Source organism: Ornithorhynchus anatinus, chromosome 2 (assembly GCF_004115215.2).
Source record: "Ornithorhynchus anatinus isolate Pmale09 chromosome 2, mOrnAna1.pri.v4, whole genome shotgun sequence".
NCBI classification, from domain to species: Eukaryota; Metazoa; Chordata; class Mammalia; order Monotremata; family Ornithorhynchidae; genus Ornithorhynchus; species Ornithorhynchus anatinus.
In genome coordinates this window covers 55205726-55226909 of record NC_041729.1, presented here as the reverse complement: position 1 = coordinate 55226909, position 21184 = coordinate 55205726, and the positions used below count along the sequence as shown (strand labels likewise).

Sequence of the window (21184 nt, the reverse complement as noted above, 5' to 3'; positions counted from 1 at the left end):
CTTCAGGACTGTATTTTATATAGCCAAACTTTCATCCACAAGATCCTAGTGTTCGGTCTGGATTCATTTTACGGTTTTTCAATCCCAGAAAGGTGGAGGTGGAGGGGGGAGGAGAGAGAGAACACCCTTTAAACCAAATCCCTCAAGTAAAACTAACCTGCTCGAACTTCAGTAAAATCACAACTAGGGTGAACGCTTGATTCGTGGAATTTTTCCACTGAAAATGAACACAAAGAATTTGTGGAGGCAAATTCAGGGGAATCATTTCCAATTCATTTACATTCAGGTATAGTGAGTGCTCTGAACTTTGAATAATTTACCCCAATACTAAAACTGCACAGGCAAATCGAGGCAACAGATAAAGAAGACCCTCAAAATAACCAATTCAGATGTGGTCTCCCGTGAAAAAGGTAGATTTTACTGAGAGGAAGTTTTCACTGCAATTTTCAGCTTGTCATGAAAGATGACCTCCCAGAGCAGAGTGAGGCTTCTCTACTGTATCCAAGAACTGTCTGAGCCCTCTGGATTAACAGGCATTCAAATCCTGTGATTTGGTTGGGGAAAATAATTTTGGTCTTCCAAGAAACCTCTTCATCACTCATCAGTCATTGGTCATGTTATAATTGATGAGCAATGAATTGTCATGTAAGAAAAGACAAAATGTAAATTTTTAAAATACCAAATATTTCCCATTGGTCACTCTTATGAAAAACTAGCTTAACCTCAAGAGATTTCCAAGAATCTGGTGAAGGGCTTGAGAGTGACCGTGACTTTATTACACCAAACTTGAAGCTGTTAGGGATTTTTTAAGATGCCTTTTGTTTGAAGACCCATGTTGAAATAAATACCTCGACGAGACATTCTCCAAGTTTGCTTTTATGTATGAACTTCTGAAAGTAACCCCGCCCCCCCTCCCCCACGGCCCCCCTCCCCGCAGTTTTGATATAAATCTGCCGGGTCACCCGAAGAACAGAAAGTTACAAGAATCGAAAGGATGCCTCTCTGCTCAACTCTACACCCCTACAATAGCCTATTTTTGCCCCCTCCTGGACAAATGCGAGGCATCTGATTTCAAATGAGAAGAATCCTGATACCAAAACACCCAAGCTGAGACACCACCGCTTCGCAGTAGATACATGATGGAAGCCTAACTCCAAGCGGGCGACGAGGATCTCGTGGGCGGGATCGCGGTAGCTTGGAGAATTCGGGCCTTCATCAGTTTCCGCTCCAGCAAGCCCAATGCTTAAGTGCAAGATGGGAAATAGGAATTCGAACAGAGGATGAGGTTTCATTTCAGACGTAGGCTGGAAATTCCTACGGGTAAGGGGACCGCTGATTCTCACTTTAAAATGGAGTCGCTCCCGCTGGCGCCCGTCCCGTGGCCACCGACTGGCTTCGATCTGGTCTGTGAGGAAACAGAGAAAAATCGACCGCACCGTCCTGATCACTGTTCGTCGTCCGGCTCCACCCGCTCACCGGGAGCGGCTCCCGCAACCTCCGTCCCTCTTTCGCCTTGGGTCTGGGGGGAAACCTGAGGGGTGCGGCTGAAAGCGTGGAGGCTGTGGGGGTCCACTGGAGGGACCAGGGTCAGGGACTCCACGCTCAACGCATCTGTCCTGTCGTCGGAGATGAGAGAGAGCGTCGGCTGTTGGGCAGGAATCAGGCTGGGGGACAGGTTCACCGGCTCTGCTTCTTGGCTCTTGCCAGGGTTCTTGCTGGACTTGGAGGCGGCGGAAAGAGCTTCATTCACGATCACCACCTGGTCTGGGAGGGTCAGCTGACATTGCTCAGGAGCCACAGGGTCATCTGGGAGAGAATATATGACAAACACTTAGTCTTCGAGACTCGCGGCCTGCTTTAAGGTCCTGAACTCTAGAACTCTCCAAAGGTTGCTGAGCCAAACGTGTGTCTGGGTGTGGGTGTGTGTGTACACTCATGGGTGGAAGCCAAATTCCGGAGAAACAATTTCCCTCCTCTTTCCCTTCACCGGGCATGAAGACGACAGTGTAAACACCCAAACCTTCCGTTGTAGTGAAAATAAGGTCGATTGAGTCCACTTAAGATTACTTCAGTTTGGGATAGAATAGCAACGTCCAGAGACGTGAAAATGATGCTCTTTGGAAGGTGAAATTTCTACGGACAAGACATTTTGGGGATATGAAATGGCATGGATTTGGGCATGATTGGCATCCGGTAGGGCACTGCAAACATCAGAATCCTGCAGAACTCATTTTCAGGAAATAGATTTCGAAGTTGGAAAGCCAGTCTATCTTAAGCCTGTGCACTATCCATTACCAGAATCTAAATTGAGTGCCGACCTTCCCGAGGGAGAACCAACTATGAAATAATTTAAAAGAGACTAATTCTGCAGAACTCTTCGGCTTACACAAACATTAGATAGACTGTGGTTTGTTTTCTTACATGGGTGTTCATAAGTGCTGAGTTAGCGACCTGAAAGTGGTTTGGAAATGTCAAAATCTATTACGAGAGTGAGGCAGCCCCATTGGGGACTGAGGAGGGAATCCATTTTGGGAAAAAGAATAGGCTTTCCACCTAATGAAGTTATTTTAGGAGTTGCGATTTTTGGAACTTTTCAAAATCCAGGTTAAATTGGAGACAAAGGGCCCTTTGGCCTTCCCGTGCAAATCTCACATATACAGAAACACTAGATCAGATTGGAGCTCATTCTGATATACATCTTTCTGGACTTCAGATGGTGATGTTTTGAAAACCATTAGAGGGATTCAGCCTCCAGCCACGAGAGGGGATATTTATATAAAGCTTTAATTCGTGGATGCCATTTAATGACGTAGGCCATTGCAAAAGATTCTGAATGCTATGTGTAGAGCTCAGTTCTGAAAGTTACATTTGACCCGAGAACAGTCTTAGTTATTTCAGTTTCGCCGTGGCTCTGATTAAATCTGAAAAAGCATGAAAAAGCAAACTTAAGTTATAGCAAAAGAAAAAAAACCAAATGAAACAGAACCTTCAAACAGAATGAGATAAGAAGACGGCCTTTAGTGGGGAAAAGAAAACAGAAATATTAAATTATCTCTGTTCTACCAGCAAAAAAACCTGAATTGCAATTAGCAAAGACTTTCAAACATGATATTTTTTGTTTTTTATTACCTGACTACTTTTGCTAAGCATCCGTGTTAAAGCAAAGCAGAGGTGAAAGAAGGGACCTGACTTTCGATTTGTCTAATCTTAAGGGCAGAAGAGAACAGTGGTAGAGTGACAAGTGTTGGAGTAATCAGTGAGTGAGTCAACTAAAGACTACAAAATGCTGAACCAACAGTCTGAATTCTGTTTTCTTTGCGTTCTTGAAATTTAAACCAACTAGCTTCACCAAGTAAGATGCTTTTGTGGGGAGTGGGATGGTATATATAATCGAGTTTTTAACAGCGCTTACAACTGACTGTACGAGATAGCTGCCCGTTTTAATGTTTCTTTCTGATCTGAGCCATTCTTCCCACCCAGCAAATATAGCTTTCCTCACTGCAATATTAAGTATTAGCACACACAGACTGAGGAGACGCTTTGGATATCAATACCTTGAGAGGTTCATTATGTGTTTATCATGAGCCCCTTGACAGCAGGGTTGTCTACCAACTACTCTGTTGTAGTGTACTTTCCCCAGTACTTAATACAGTGCTCTGCACAAAGTAAGCACTCAATGAACGCCACTGATTGAAGGATTGATAAGGACTTTCATTTGAAGTGCAATTCTCAATATTCCTATTCACTATGAACTCTATCATACTTTAGTTAGACTCTAGCATTATCTATAGTTTTTTTTAACCTTCCCAACCCCTAAATAAAACCCCAGAAGGAGTTTTGCTTTAGGAAGGAGGGAGATGATATGCAGCCTAGGCAAGATGTATTCATATAAGTAGCGGAAACTTTTTAATAGCACAGTAAGGAGCCAAACTCTCAAAGTATGAGAGCTACCTCTCCTCCAAATGCCTCCGGAGAATTGGCAGGTGGAAAAAGAATGGCTATTTCCCTTCTTTGGCTTTGTTGGTGCTAATTCAACATTGCTAGAAGGACACGTGTTTGAATGGATGGTTTTAGTCTGGCTTTAGATGGGATCCGGGCTTGAGCAAAGTGGTTCTGGCCGGCTGCTAGTAGCTGGTCCCTGGGTTCTTTCCAATAGAGCCACCCTTTGGGAATCCAGTATTCAGATTAATGGGGCTTGGAGTTAAATGCCTAGAATAAGGGTACTAAAACTTGAAAAGAAGGAGCCAAGAAAGGTTTTGTAGAAAAAAAATGAAGGGAGTTCAAACCAGGGAAGGACCAGAAAGGCTTTAAAGGGAGATAGATTTTTAACTTAAAGGGTGGCAAAACAGGGCTAATGAGTTAAAAAAAGGTTTAATTTTCTAAAACATAGCTTGAAAACCAAATGAGAAATGTAATCTGCTGAAATAAAATGGTAAACCTAAAGAAGTTAGTAAAGATTTTTGTCATCTGCCAAGATGATTATATTTAATATGATGAAGAAAAAGCTTTGAGACCCATTAATGAATATAAACACACTGTAAATTACTCTTGACAAAGCCCTAATTGTTTCATCCATCCAATATACTAACTGAAGCAAAATTAGAACACATAATTCCATATTAACATTTGACTGCTTAATTAAAAGTCTGAGTTCTCCTTTCCCCTTTTAACGGGGGAATTTCCAGTGGGAAATGTACATCTCTTTCACTAAACTAGGAGTGAGCCTGTTGGTGGTTAGGTTTATGCCAATCTAACCTGACCCCAAATTTGAGGGAAACCGGCATCATTCCAGGCCTGGGCAAGTACTACCGAAAGAGCCAAGCTTAAAGTACCTTCTTGGGCCATAAGAATTTTCATCTTCTCCTGAGGAGAGAGCCAAGGCGAGAATTTGATAAGAAGCTTTCAAGTAGCCAATTCTGATAGCCTCAATGAAGTTGAAAGTGATACTGTCAAATCGTACGACCAAAGAGTTTGGTGCGGCGCTGCTGTCTCAGACACAGCGCATGTCTCCTGCACCTGGGCGAGTCATTGCTGTTAGTATGGAAATACCGCACGGCTACTGAATGTTGTGGGCTAATGGAGAAACCTGCCTGAATTGATTTTGCGTGAGTTGCCGTGGTAGCTGCTGCTTGAAGACCTAAACCCAGTGTCCACCATGACTGTCAGCCTCCGACAGACTGAAAACTCGCCGACGTCCTTTCCTGCCAGACCTTACTAGAGGAAAACACAGGGACAGATCAAAGGAGAGCCTTTAACAATGGAAGGGAGGGAAGGGAAAGGAAATGGACACAGAGAATAAATGTTACAGTACAATACCAACAGAGGGCTTCGGTGATAGAGATCCAGGGCTAGACAAAAATCTCCAAAATGCTGGTATCTACGGTTGCACATACTTACTTAACATGCAGATCGGGCAGGATGAATGAAAATCAAAAGTGATCGTTTCAGAAGATTTTTTTTTCACTAGAAAGCTCGCTGTGGGCAGGGAACATGTCTACCAACTGTGTTAAATTGTGCTCTCCCACAGACTAAGCACTCAACAAATACGATTGATTGATAAGTAGAACTGTATCATCATTTTTTCTTTTTGTTTCACCCCTCTCACTTTTCATAAATCATATGGTGCAATGAGCTCTCTTGGAAACGGGATGAGCTCTAGGAAATGAAACCCAGGGGACCGTGTTATAAGAAGCAGTTAAGAAATATTGGAACGTTATGCGCAGGACGGTGGGGGTGATGGGGAATTCAGCGAAACCATCTTAGGGAAATAACGGCATTTTTGTTCCCTATTCATTCGGTGGACCACCTTTCATGGTCACAAAATTAAACCTTCAGCACTGGACTCAAATCGGAAACTGGCATCGGAAACATTCATCGAGGCTAAAAAGCTGAATTCCCATGACATCCACTGGAAGTTTTCAAAGACTGGAGAATTCTGCAGGATTCCCTCGTTGCCACTCGGAAGGCCCAGAGCAAATGACACGGCAAAAAGGGGACTGGATGAAACTCCACATTACCCTGACTGGCTGAAAATAAAAGGTTAGCGTCTTCTTTTTCCATAGGAAGATTTCTATTTGGGGGCTTAAATCAATATTTCAGATACCACTTAAGGCCTTGAAGGACCTCATCTTCATAATTAAAAATCTACTTTTCTGCTGTACTTCTCTTCCTGGAGATTATGGCTCAAGTGGAACACGAATATTTTATTATATGTAAATAATGTCACAGGCAATGAATAATTAAGACTACTAAAGACAGGTGACATTTGTACTAGAAGCAGAAACAACAGCAAAGGCCAAAGATTTGCAGTATCCTGTGAAAGACATGGGATAAGGGAAAAGGGCCTGCTGATCTTTCTTTTACAAGTTTATGAAAGAGCAGTTGAACTTTCATCTCCTTTGTTCCCCTTCTCAGGGTTTTCTATCTAGTCATCTGAGAGAGTCACATGTCCCCATATTTTATAAATTAGTGCAAGTCTTTTTTCCTTAAGGCACAACAGAGCTTTCACTTTAGTACTCTCCCAAGTGCTTAGTACAGTGCTCTGCACATAGTAAGCACTCAATACATGACTGAATGAATGAATGAACTTCTGAAAATGGGGGAGGTAAAAAAAAACACAATAGGTGAATCTCAGCAGGGGAGCAAACATCAGGAAAAGATAAATGGAGGGGGATGATTTTTTTTTTTAAATGAAAAGATCCACTCCTGCATTGCTGCCACCAAGAGCTCCAACTTCAGTACCCAAGCCAATTTACCCCTCCCCCCTGCCCCCACCCTGTCCTATTGTTTTCATTCATTCATTCAATCGTATTTATTGAGCGCTTACTGTGTGCAGAGCACTGTACTGTGCGTTTGGAACGTACAATTCAGTAATAAAGAGAGACAATCCCTGCCCACAACCGGGTAGGCCTTTTTACCAAATCGTTATAAAACAACCATTACCATAACATGGTGAACCATATACAAAGTCTCAACCGAAAAGCATTCCCCTCCATACAAAGCAGACCTTAAACGCATATTTAAAAACATAATCTCCCCACACATAGATTAAAGGGTTACAGTGGAACTCAAACTGTTAAGGAGCAATCCGCTTTACACAACACATACAAGGGGACACTTTGCACTAATCATAATAACAGGTTTAGAGGAAAGAAAAAGCCACAGGGGAAAAAAAGGAAAAAAACCTCATGTCTCTTTACCAGTTCTAGATTTATTTCTAGGTTTGGCCTATTATCCCCTTCCCGCCATGTGTGCTTTCCTATTTCTGTTTCCCAAAAACCATTGGATATTAAAAGAAACAGAATTCAACATCATTTTCTCAACAGGAAGCAAATTAAATTTCTCAGTCCACTAGCAATAACTGCTAGCTTGAGGCAAACCCAAACACCGGAACAGCCAAAAGAGTTCCAGATAAACGACAAAAGGCATTTCGATAATCACTGACCCTGCTGAAGATCTCAAAACATTTTATTCAAAGTCAAATATCAAGTGGTGAATAACTGGACCAGATGTGAAAATAATTCTAGTGCATTACTTTTAACACTGAAATAATTCACAACTAAAATAAAACATTTTGGGCCCCATTTATATTTTTCAGCAAGGGTTTAGGGATCTGTAATAAGTATAGGAAGAAGCATCCTTTCCTCCTAAAATCAGGTACAACACTAACTTCTTTGCAAAAAATAATATGTTGCTAAAACACTGCCTAATTCATTCATTCCTTCAATCATATTTATTGAGCGCTTACTGTGTGTAAAGCACTGGACTAAGCACTTGGGAGAGTACAGTATAAAAATCAACAGACACACTCCCTGCCCGCAGTGAGTTTACAATTTAGAGGGTCCAATATGAAGACATGAGCAACTCTGCCATTAATATGGGAGACTGAGTGAAGTTAAGGAGGTTCACTGATAATAAGAACGAACAGCATCTAGCTGGCAGTTTTCTGAAAGATATCCTCTAAGTTCACATCCGTAGAACTGAACTCTGGGAGAGCTTTCATGACATTGTGAATTCTTTTCCAGGGCTTACTATGGTCTTTTGCACATAATAAATACTATTAATAATATTAATTAATTATTGCCCTTAATAAATACTATTGCTGCTGCTGTGGCTTCTACATCATACAGAAACTCCTTTAACGTCTACTTGAAAGCACTCAATCCCTTTGCCCCCTCCCCCTCACCTCACTACTCTCGCACTACAACCCAGCCCGCACACTTCGCTCCTCTAATGCCAACCTTCTCACCGTACCTCGAGCTCGTCTATCTCGCCGCCGACTTCTCGCTCATGTCCTGCCTCTGACCTGGAACATCCTCTCTCTTCATAACCGACAGACAATTACTCTCCCCACCTTTCGAAGGCTTAATGAAGGCACATCTCCTCCAGGAGGCCTTCCCTGAAGCCTTCTTTTCCTATTTTCTCTCTCCCTCTGTGTTCACCTTCCCTCCTCCCAGCCCCACGGCAATTATGTAAGTATCCATAATTTTATTTATTTAATGCCGTCTCCCTCTTGACTGTAAGTTAGTTGAGGGCAGGGAAAGTGTCTGTTATACTGTTATATTGTATTCTCTCAAGTGCTGAGTACAGTGCTCTCTTTGCACACAGTAAATAGCCAGTAAATACGATTGACTGACTACTATAGTACTTTTCCTCTTCCTCTTCCGAAGTCCTGGCCTTAAGAGAATATGTGGGGCTTTGCAGAGAAGTCTCAGACCCCTTCTGCAGTAAAACAGATGATGACACACATGTTAGGGCAGAAGTGAGTTTAGATGGAAAAAGTTAGAATTCTCCAGTCTGGAAAGGTGAAGGCTGAGAGTAGATGTGACTGAAGTCTATTAAATCATGAAGGATGTGGGCAGAGTGAAAATGGAATTGTTGTTCACCAATTCCCACAACACCAGAATGACGAGACATTCTTTGAGACTGGAAGGTGGTAGTTTCAAAGCAAACAAAAGGAAACATACAGAATTTATAACCCTAGGATGGTTGTGAAGGTGGAAAAATATAAGCTCGTTCAAGGGGGGAGTTAGAAAAAAAAACATGAATAAGTGGTATATAATGGCAGCATAAAGGATGTAGAGGGAAAAGTGAGGAGTGTTAGATCTAATCTGAAGGTTAATTCTGCTTGCCACAAAGGCTAGGAATGCTTCAGGCATCCACCTTTTCCAGAGAACTAGTTTTTAAGTAAAACATTTTAGGGGAACTTGCACGGTGTAGTGGACAGAGCATGGGCTTGGGAGTCAAAAGGACCTGGGTTCTAATCCCAGCTCCACCACTTGTCTGCTGTGTGACCTTGGGCAAATCATTTCACTTCTCTGTGCCTCAGTTACCTCATCAGTAAAATGGGAATTAAGACTGTGAGCCCCATGCGGGACAGGGACTATTTTCAAATCGATTTGCTTGTATCGATCACAATGCTTAGTACTGGGCCCGGCACATAGTAAGTGCTTAAAAAATATCACCATTCTTCTACCTCTTATTATTATCTAGCATGTAAATGTTAAAATGGTAAGTCACTGGGTCCTCCTATTGTAAAAGTTTAGATGAATTGCTTTTCCACTGCCTTGATTCTTATCAGAAATCATCTTTTTTTATATGATGGTCTACACACTAATGGTTTTTGATTCTGCTTTATCGATTATATGTCTGATTCTTCTCCTGTATTCAGGACATTTGTCCAGAGGTGAATAATCTGCTTAAAGCGGACATTTGGAAACTTTTTGTTTGAAATGAGGACAGTGATCATGTCTTTAACCTCTACTGTACTCTTCCCAAGTGCTTAGTTGAGTGCTCTGCACCCTGTAGATACTTGAATGAATACCAGTTAAGCATTAGAATGCCAATGCTATTCAATACATATGAATTTCAAAAAAAGAGGAGCAGGAGTTTAACATGAACAGATGTTGGTATTTGTTAAGCGCTTACTATGTGCCGAGCACTGTTCTAAGCGCTGGGGCAGCCATAGGGGAATCAGGTTGTCCCACGTGGGGCTCACAGTCTTAATCCCCATTTTACAGATGAGGGAACTGAGGCACAGAGAAGTTAAGTGACTTGCCCACAGTCACACAGCCGACAAGTGGCAGAGCTGGGATTCGAACTCATGAGCCCTGACTCCAAAGCCCGTGCTCTTTCCACTGAGCCACGCTGCTTCAGCAAACAGATCATTTGCTTTGCCTTATCCACAACGGAGTGACTTATTCACATAAATCTAATTAAATGGTTAAATTCCTACTTTTGAGCACATTCAACATTCTTATGATTCTGAATTATTTCCCTCAAAAATATCACCTCAACAACACAAGCACCTCTTTTGCTTGGCTGTAGAACTTTCTCTTGCACAAGACGATTCCAGCAAGTGACTGAAGAGGTGGTTTGGCTCTGGTGGGGCTCTTCTTGGTTACATATAAGCCCGGCCAGGCTATTTAGGGGGTTTGGAAGATCGGAGGCGCCTTCATTAAAAGGTGGAGGGGATGGGGAGGGGAGAGACCCAATGTCCTGCCTGTCGCTGATGTCTAGAAGCTCAGACCTTCTGGGAAAGGATCCCAGGCAGAGGCTGTCCATAGGCCAAAGCGGCAACCACTAAACAGCTGGAAGAACGGCACTGATGCCAAAAATAACTGCCTCTCTTCTCTGGTGTGCTGGAAACCATGCAGGTTCCCTCCACTGGGGCTGAGCGGTGCTGGAAGCGGCTTGCTCACTGGTCTTCCCGAAGGTTATTCTACTTTCCCAAGAGCTTAGTACAGTGGTCTACAACAGTAAACGCTCAAAAGATACCACTGGTTGACTGAATCTGGAAGCTCATATCCCATTTCCTGGGCAGAACTGATCTCCTGCAGGATATAGCCTGCAATCTGATCATCCCTTCTGTTACAGGGTCAGTTCCTTGTGGGCAGGGAACATGGCACTTTGTTATTTGGTTCTTCTCAAGTCCCTAGTACCCCGCACTGCACCAAGTGGGTGCTCAAAAAATGCTTCCATTACAGCTACTTCTAGATGCAGAATATTTAGTTTTCATTTCAGCTGTTGTCAGCCACTAAAGCTGTCTTTTATAGAGATTCAAGAAAAGGATAAACCAGACACAAACTACCACTGTCTAATCTTCTTGCCAGAAAGAGATGGAATCAGAGAGGGCGACCCGAAGAGGCAAAAGAGAAGGAAGTGAAGAGGCAGGAGGAAGATAGGGAAAAGGAGGGGAAAGCAGAAGAATAATGAGGAGGAGGAGGCAGATTGGGAAGAGGAAGAGGAAGCAGACTGGGTAGAGGAAAAGAAAGCAGATTGGGAAAAGGAGGGGAAAGATGGGGAGGAGAAAGAAGGGGAGGAGAAAGAAGGGGAGGAGAAAGAAGGGGAAAGAGGAAGAGGAGGAAAAGGAGGAAGAGGAGAAGGACGACTTTACATTCTTCATTACTTTGTTTCCAGTGATCAATAACTGAATCCATATGGCTTCAATTTCCCCTCATCAGAACTGAGCAACCTGCCTGACACGTACCGCTCCTCATCAAGTAGGTGAGTTATTTTAGTGTCTGTGGAGAGTCGGACAGGCAGGCTTTACTTCAGTGCTTTTACTGTCATGCTGCATAAAAAATGGTGACACAATAGATTTTCTCTTCATACGGTGGGATGCACAGAATTGGAGTAGAGGCTTGTAAGGCAACAACCATTACTTATCGACCTTGGGCTAAAACTGTCAGAACTGCCTGGTTACTCTCTTCAACACACTGTGGGCCAGCTTAATAGCTCCTCGCTTTCTGAGATGAGAAAATACGCAGTTGGCACCATATGGAGAGCGGAGGGGGCTGCAGAGCCTAAGAAAAATGACAGTGGACCTCTTGGGAAATAGGCTAAATCAATTCTAGAGCTGGGTGGATATTGTCTGAACAGACTCACTGGACAGTTCCTGTTAGATTTCTGAGTCTGGGACAGAACATTTAGCTGAAGTTGAAAAGGAATGGCTTCTGTTTGTCTTTTAGAAGAGTTCTTGATAGAAAACGTAATTATATTTATACGCCGTGAGAGAGCGGTCACGTGGTGTATGCACGGCGTGTATAAAGAGCCAATAAATTTCAGATATCCTGAAAGCACGATACGATCAGAAGCACAAGAAATTTACTGAGGTCTCAGCTCGGCTTCCGGGAAATCTAGTGCAGACTATCTAGGATTTAAGCTTTGGATAAACAGCAGTGGCTTGGAGATACAGTTAATCCTAAATCAGAATCTCAGACTCAGTGGCTGCTCTCAGAAGGGACTGTTGAAAAAGAGTGGTCAGTCACCTCAATTTTCAAGACCAAACTGGGTCAAAAGGGAGCAGGTGCCGAATGGAAGAATGCCTAAGTGAAGTGGCTTCAATATGACCTTCCTGCTTGGCCCCTCACTTCAATTCCCAGCAGCTCTCTCAGGCTTGTGAATGAATGTCAATAGGAGATCAAGGTAATGGATGCTCAGAATAAATGTTATGTGCGAGACTCTGACAGGCTGGAGATACACCGAGCCAAAGAAATGGACAAATGAAAGCAAGTCCACGTTAACCCTTTATCGAAGAAGAGATACACTGAAAACTAAAAGTTTTTTTGTTGTGGGTTTGTTTGTTTTTTTTTTACAGGAATATATCCAGAAATAACTCACCCACATCCTGCCTCGGTCCTCCAACAGCCTCCCTCTTCATATCTGACAAATACTCTCCCCGCCTTCAAACCCTTACTGAAGGCAGATCTCCTCCAAGGGGCCTTCCCCAAACCTCTCTTTCCTCTTCTCCCACTCCCTTCTGCATCTCCTTGACTTACTCCCTTTACTCCTTGACTTGCTCCCCCGTCCCAGCCCCACAGCACTTAGATGCATATCCGCATTTTTTAAATTTATATCAATGTCTGTCTCCCCCTCTAAACTGTAAGCTCATTGTAGGCAGGGAATGTGTCTGTTATATTGTCTTCTCCCAAATGCTTAGTACAGCGCTCTGCACACAGTAAGCGCTCAATAAATATGATTGACTGGCTGACTGAAGCAACACTGCTGGACTTCTCAATGTCAAGAGAGCGCATGCTTGAGTTGCCTCCCAAACCCACAAAACCAGGAGCTTAAGACCTCACCTCTCCCTTCCCTCCGTTATGCCAAATCTCCTGTCTTTTCAACAAATCTCTCTCGAAAGGGCTCCTAATTTAATGCTGGATCAAAATGGAACTTGTGCTCTGCACGCAGCGAGCATTCAATAAATCTGACAGAATGAATGAATGAACATGCCCATGTCTCTCTCTGCTAATGTAAACCGAGCTCCCCTCTAATGGAACCCAGAATTAGGGAAGGCTCAAAACTGTAGTTCTGCCCATCTGGCCACGTGTAAACCCACATGATACCAATTCTGAAGACACTGGTCACACCTAAACCGGACAGATGTGCATTCCTGGAAGAATGTTCTCTAGTTCTGCCTTCATAGTAATAATAACATGCTTTCTAGCAGAACTCAGTGTATAGGGTGTAAATGAAATCACATATGGCATTTTAAAATTCAATTAAAAAAAACCCCAGAGTGACATATCTCTTTCCCAAAAGCCTCAAACAGATCAACTCCATAGACTCTCCCTCCTGTTGGCCCTATAAAAAGCTAAAGATTAAGGACTAGGACCAAATTTCAAGAACAAAACCCACTTTCTCAAACGTTTGTCTTCCATGAAGAGGGCGGGATGTGGAACAGCAAGCTGAAAAAACAATTTTTTAATCAACCAGGCCTCGGTGGAAACAAGAATCAGCGAGCCGGCACGTCGTCTTCAAATTCCGGAAGTCAGAATGTGTATCGATGGGCACGGAAATCTGGAGAACCAGAACTATCTTCCAAATGGGTGAGTCGATCCACAAGCTTTGGAACAAACCGGGCACATCCCTCCCTCCCCTCTGCGGAATCCACCCCGACGGCCGAACACCGGGATTCGATACCTGATGGGCTCTGGGCTGCCGAAGGTGTTGTCGTGGTGCTGGCCGAAACGGAGTCACAGCGCCCCGTGCTCGAACTGCCACTGGAACTGCCACTGGAAGGAGGAGATGGTGACGACAGCGGGGATGGGTTGTGCTGATTGATGCACTGGGCCACCGCAAAACCTGCGAGAAAAGACCCCGACATTTATGAACGAGAAATAAAAAGGAGATTCACCTGAAGGTGAGGAAGATCCCTGTGGTGGAATGGGGGGGCTCAGTGGGCCACCGATATATGGTCGAACAGGGTCTAAGAAAGATGGCTGTTGGATCCTAATTCTGCTACGACTGATTGGGGCACCTTGGCCAAAATCAGTCCATTCAAATGTTTCTCAGTCATCGCTCATGGCCCAGCGCCTATTCCTCTGCAAAGTGGGGACAATCACTCAGAGCAACTTCAACTGGTGTTGTGAAACTTAACTTAGAAGCACTCCTATTGGCCAAGAGACACAGCGATGTTTAATGAAATCTGCCTTCATTTGGGTGTTGTTAAAAAGTCCTCTAATAAAAATATTTCATAAGAACAATGCTAACATCTAAATCCTTGACTACAAAATACATCTCCCCTTGTTTTTGATGATTTCTTTGCCTTTCTTCTTTTCATTGAACCCAAATCCATTTTCTGATCGGCCTCTAAACAGCTCCACATTCCTACTTTCCAGAGCTAGTTTTCCCTGCATTTCATGGATTAGGGATTAGGATTTGACTAGCCACAGAGGTGCTGACATGGACACTTTTCCTAATCAAAAGATATACAAACTGGCATAAACCTAACAAGAACTGAGCTTCAAATGGAACAGTGACTTTTGGTCAACTAGTGCAAAGATCACTTTAGTGGCCTCAAGGCAGGCAGTGTTTTATTTCAAGCAGCATTTCTTGATTGTCTTTAGCCATTTGGCAATTCTATGGGACACACAAAAAATGGTGACTAATCTGACATTCCTTCCACCAAAGTCATATTGAGAGTCAAGGCCAACTAGCATTTGGTGCTCTTCTGTCTGATTAGCAGTAGGTGAGGGGATTCAAAACAAAATTAAGAACATCACTTCCTTCCTATTGGGGAGTTCTGACGTAAGAAGGGAGACTTTATGGCTTCACAGGCAAGTCACAGTCGAGATGTGAACATTCTAGATACTGAAAAGGAGGAAAGGCAGGAGAGAAAGGGGAGAGAGGAAGAGAGGAGCAGAGAGAAGAGAGAGAGAGGGAAAGAGAGCATGAAAGAAAGAGGGAAACAGGGAAAGGGGTGGGGGATTTAGATTAATCTCCAGCAAGTTTCACAGTCTTACTAAAGGGATCTTAAAGAAGTTTGTGGGGGCAAATCAACACCGAGATTGCCACAGAGAAAACAGTCATCTGAACCTGAAGAGATCACACAAAAGCACTGAGGAATAATGCCCAATCAATATTGAAAGCTTCACTACAGGTTACACATCAGTACCTGCAATGTGACCATTTTCCTTAACAAGTATAGATTTAGTGACTAAGTTATTTCTTAAACGCTATCTACTTTAAAATCAGCACTCAACACTGTGCAGTAGATTCGATCTTCTTAATCTCACGGCAAGCATAATCTCAAGGCACCTGAGTGTCAAGATAGTATAATAGCCCCTCTTTGGTTTCTTTATCATTTACCAAGAACTGGAGTGATACATTTGATCAGACTACCAAGGAATGAACACAAAGATCAATTTTAATCAGAGATATGGTGCAAAATACTCAGTAAATTTCACATAAAGGCAAATCCATTCTATCTGGATGTATCTGGAAACACTGTAATGGTATTTCTTTCAAATTTGAACTCCCTCCTAATATATCCCATTAAAAATGAAGGACTTTGGATTTTCAAACTGTTGTCACTGTTATCGGCTTCCTTACTGGTCTCTCTGCTTCCAGCTTTTCCCCACTTCAATTCAGATAATATGTTGCTGCCCAGATCATCTTCTTAAAGTGCTCTTTCCACCCCTTGAAAACTTCCAATGGCTTCCCGTTTTCCTTTGCATCCCTCTGCATCCCACTTTCCTCTGCTTTTGAGGTTTTCTCTCCAGATTTTCCTAAACTACATTTCATCTCTCTTTCTTGCTACATCGCAGCTCACAATCAGTCAAATCTTACTCAGTGAGTGCTTCCCACATGCAGAGCACTGTACTAAGCGCTTGGGAGAATACAATATAACAGGGTTGGTAAGACACGTTCCATGCCCACAAGGAGTTTGTTCGTCCCGAGCTACTTTTCTAACTGTACATTGCTTTAGACCGTAGGTGCTTCCTTTATGGAAGTGATGGGGTTGGTCTCTAGAGAAGACTCGAAAGTTTACAATCAGGGCTGAAAGGGTCCAAAACGGTGGGCTTCTGGCCCATTAGGTCTTAGGTCCCTTGCCAGTCCTTGTCCCCTCTACAGTTTGTACCTCCTTTTCAACTCCATGGTCAAAATGAAAAAGTTGGTACCTCTATTTTGGATCTCCCTGCCTCTATCCTGCCGCACACACTCTTCCCCGGCCTGGAGCTCACTCCCTTGACAAATCACTAGACTACAGCTCTCCCCATCTTTCAATCCCCCTTCAGATCCCACCCCCTTCAGGACGCCTTCCCTGAATGATTCACAGCAGCTTACTCCCATCAACCATTTAGGTGCTTTACTCCGGTCTTCAACAACGGTATTTTTTTAATTGGAATGATTTGTATATTCAATTGTTTACTCTGGTACTTCATTTAAGAGAGTTTAGCTTTTTCCAACATCCTCCTACTCCTATTTCTAAATCATTTTTAGCATCCTAACTCCTCCATTAGAATGCAAACTCCTTAAGGACAGGGAAAGTGTGTCTTCTGCTGCACTTTTGGAAGCACTTAGGATGAGAATTTCACACTCAGTAGGTAGCCAATAAACACCACCAATTAATAATAATAATAATGATAATGATAATAACAATGTTGGTATTTGTTAAGCGCTTACCATGTGCCGAGCACTGTTCTAAGCGCTAGGGTAGACACGGGGGAATCAGGTTGTCCCACGTGGGGCTCACAGTCTTAATCCCCATTTTACCGATGAAGTAACTGAGGCACCGAGAAGTTAAGTGACTTGCCCAAAGTCACACAGCTGACCAGTGGCAGAGTCACTCATCTCAAATTTATTTCTAGTCATGTTTTTTAACTCAAAATCTGAGACTGAAAATTTCCACTCCCCAAACTGAACAGGAATCCCACCAAGCCTCCCACCGATAATTTGACAAAATAATAATGAAAATAATAGTAGAGAAGCAACGTCACCTAGTGGATAGAGCACAGGCCTGGGAGTCAGACTGACCTGATCTCTAATCCCGGCTCTATCACTTGTCTGCTGTGTGACCTTGGGCAAGTCACTTCTCTGTGCCTAAATTTCCTCATCTGTAAAAGGCGGATTAAGACTGAGAACCTCATGTGGGACGTGGACTGTGTCCACACTGATTTGCTCGTCTCTATCCCAGCGTTTAGTACAGCATCTGGCACAAAGTAAGTACTTAGCAAATACCATTAAAATGTCATGATAATAATAATGATAATAATGATGATAATGATAATAATGATATTAGCTTTATGTGTTAAGCACTGACTATAGGCCAAGTTCTGTTCTAAGCTCTGGGGTAGAAACACGATAATCAGGACATACCCAGGTCCTGTCCTACATGGGGCACATACTCTAAGTTGGAGGGAAAACAGGCATTTGCTTCCCATTCTGCAGATGAAGAAACCGAGGCACGGAGAAGTTGTGACTTGCCCAAGGTCACACAGCAGGCAAGTGGCAGACCTGGGATTTCAACCCCGTTCCTCCGACCACTAGGCCTCTGTTCTTTCCAGTAGGCCATGCCGCTTCTCCTGCAAGAAGCAGCTTCGGGTTAAGTGATGAGGAAATTTCCCACAGGGCCCGGGATTAAGCATTTCCTAGGCTCTGTCATCTCAATGAGGAATAATAATTTCGGGCTCTTTTCTTCTCCCCTTCTTTCTCCGGCAGGGTTGCTTCCTGATTCTAATGGCTTGTACCACTTAGAAGGTGCAACAACTCTCCATCAACTGCCATAGGGGCACGCTAATCGACACAAGCTGTCCGGGTAAGTGCACTGCTGAGTCATAGAGTGGAAAGAGGGACTCCAACTTCAGCCAAGTTGAAGGTGGAAATGTCGCCAGCAAGTTCAACATCATAACGACCGTAATGTGGAAAGTGCTGTCTAGAGGATAGTGCCTCGGAGGGCGAGTCGAGACCTGGGTTCTAATCTAGGCTCTGTCTCTCCCTAGGGGACCTTAGCGAGCAAATATAACCCCTTTTTTCCATGACACGGAGCTATTCTCTGCCCCTCCTAACCTCCAACAATAGATCAGAGTGAGGAGAGCACATGGAATTCATCAGAAGAAACATTTTTCACAAATGGAAGGTATGCTGCATTAAGAGGCTGGGGCTTTTGAATGATGTCTGTTAAAGACTCACAAAGAGCCCTCTGGTTCTCAAAGACGAGGACACTTCTTAGACTGTATGCCCCTCTGAAGACTGTAGGCTCCTAGTGGGCAAGAAATGTGTCCCTTCATTGTTATACTGTATTCTCCCAAGCGCTTAGTATGGTGCTCTTCACACAGTAAATGCTCAGTAAATACGATTGACTGACTGACTTTCAGTTCCTTGAACTTTGTACTTGTGCTACATGGACTGACTGAAAAGCAGGGGCATTTATTTAATTCTTGGGCAGCCCCTCTGCCCTCGTCCCTGACCTTGGGGATGCCTTAGGGTAATGAGCAGCCCTTCTTGGTTACTCTGGGGGTGGCTCTCCTAATAATACTGTGAATAGAGGCATTAACCATCAGCCATCTGAACCATTAGATACTAAAGACTGAGCACTTACTGTGTGAAGAGCACTGTACTAAGTGCTTGGACAAGTACAATACAACAGAGTTGGTAGACTCAACCCCGGCTCACAGGAAGCTTATCTGCTTATTAGCTATTCATTTACCTTATCGCCTTTGGCCCATTGTATTTAGTCTCTTACTCTCTTTATGTTTGGGAATGTGCCCGTTTGTCACCTCCGGTTGCTTGTAGGCTGCCTCCTTTATTTTATACATTCGCCGGAAATACTTAGAGCAAGAGTTCTAGCCACAATAGGCCCTCAATAACTGCTGGCGAGATGGTCAGGAGAACTTGTCTACCAACTGTGCTATGTTGTTATACTGTACTCTCCCAAGCTTTCCGTGCAGTGCTCTGCACACAATAAGCGCTCAATAAATATGATTGATTCACTGAACTTGAATTTTCCAAAAACTTTTAGTTTCCCAAGCATATTCATATCACCAATTCCCTTTCGTCCTCCCAAAATTCCTACCGAAGAAAAGGTAGGGACAACTGTCCCCCTTGGAAAGATGAGGGCAGTGAGGTTCAAAGACTTATCCACAGTCTCGCAGTTGGTCTGTGGCAGGGCTGAGACTAAAACCCAGCTCTCCTTGTGGTTGAGGCTTCTCGCTCTCTGCGGACTTGGCTTGAAGAGTTCCTTTTCCTCTTGGTCTTCCCTGCTTGGCTGACAGCTCTTCTTGCTCCACAGACCTCGGAAATGCCAGCTGGCACCAATTCGATCCCCTCTTACCAGAGCAAGCTTTCTCGTAAAGGAGCAGGGGCTTTGTGGTGCCACGGTATTTAACGGTTGTCACTTAGATTAGGTGTTAAAATATATTAAGAAAATCCCAATCAAGTGGTCTCCGAAAATTAGCCCGGAAAATCCCAAGGAGATGAATAGCCACAGTTCTGTGAACCAACTTTCCGATCTAGTTTACTTCTTAATCATTGGAAATGGTAAACCCCTAAATTTACAAGCCTGATTTTCTTGACAATGGATCACCTCTGACAAATCAAAATGCCAAGGCAGATTTTGACTAAAAGCTTATCTATACAGACTGACTGTGAAATGCTATTTGAGTAACAACAAAGCCCTAATTTAAACACTTACACATACCAGAAAATGAAGTGCCAAATTATGAAACCAAACCAAACAAATGATGCTGCCGTCATCCCAAATTGGCACATAACATCTTCTTTCGCTGGATTCCTTCCCTGCCCCTTCTTGAATTAAGCTTTGGGACCGCAAGAGCTCTGGGATGTGGTCTCATTCATTCAATTGTATTTAGTGAGGGATTATTCTCTGCAGAGCCCTGTACTAAGCACTGGGAGAGCACAATCCAAAACACTAAATAGACACTTTCATTTCAGTTGCATAGAGGCTTAAACAGCAATTTCCAAAGGCTGAGGATGCTAAAGTTGTTGCAATTTCTGAATGGATTAAGAGTCTTGCTATAGATTAGCTAATAAATATTGCACATCTTCACGTGCTCTGAGTTGAGTAGGAAAAATCATCAACCTCTGGTCCGATACCATATCTCGCCAGGCCACGGTGAACAAAATGTGTTCGATGGCCACTTTCTCTACGACCTACAAATTTATCTTTTCCTGCGGCTGTTCAAATTCCAAATGACTCTTCCCTCCCCAACTGGAAGCACTGACCTTGGGAGTGTGTTCTGTTCTTGAGCAGTTAAGCGCACTCTATGACCTCAAGAAGCTTTCAGATACCAAGGTGGCCACCTTTCCTAAAAGCAGCTTTCAATGTCAAGGGTCTGAGCTGCTCTGGGTAAGTCTCAGCAAAGAAAAGGCTCATGGAGCTGCTTCATCTCTGGCCCTGAGGTGGGCCAAGGAAATTCTCAATGAATTGCTTTTGAAATGGTGGGACTCTTTCTGGAAGCACTTCAGACATACAGTGATCGCTGAGTACTTTCAGACATTTAAGACGGTCACCTAATCATAATGGTTGTGGTATTTGTTAAGCACTTACTATGTGCCAAGCATGGCACTAAGGGCTGGGGTAGATACAAGATCACTAAGTCCCACTTGGTGTTCCCAGTTTAAGTAGGACAGAGTAGGGGGATTGAATCACCATTTTGCAGAGGAGGGAACTGAGGCATAGAGAAGTGAAGTGACCTGCCCAAGGTCCACACTAGACGAGTGGCAGAGCCGGGTTTGGAATGAAGGTCCTCTGAATCCTAGGCCCGTGCTCTTTCCACTAGGCCATGTTGCTTCTCTCTTGTTAATAATAATAATGATAATAGTACAGTGGGTTTTGTTAAGCACTTACTATGTGCCAGTCACTGTACTAAGTGCTGGGGAGGATACAAGCAAGTTGGGATGGACAAAGTCCCTGTCCCATGTGGGGCTCATCGTCTCAATC

The 21184-nt window shown here is 43.5% G+C and overlaps 1 protein-coding gene across 9 annotated transcripts in view; it reads right to left on the bottom strand.

Annotated features, from left to right (window-relative positions):
- Positions 1-926: 926 nt before the first annotated feature.
- CLEC16A (C-type lectin domain containing 16A) overlaps positions 927-21184 on the bottom strand; it is a 276263-nt gene continuing 256005 nt past the window's right edge. For 8 of the 9 annotated variants that reach the window (XM_029050607.2, XM_029050625.2, XM_029050635.2 and 5 more), the window contains 2 exons: positions 13924-14085; positions 927-1806 (listed from right to left, as the gene is read on the bottom strand). In XM_029050607.2, the coding sequence (XP_028906440.1) occupies positions 1445-1806; positions 13924-14085 (524 nt within the window). In that variant the 3' untranslated portion in view covers positions 927-1444. Of the gene's footprint in view, positions 1807-5090; positions 5215-13923; positions 14086-21184 lie in introns of all 9 variants that reach the window. The other variant, XM_029050671.2, reaches the window with a different exon arrangement.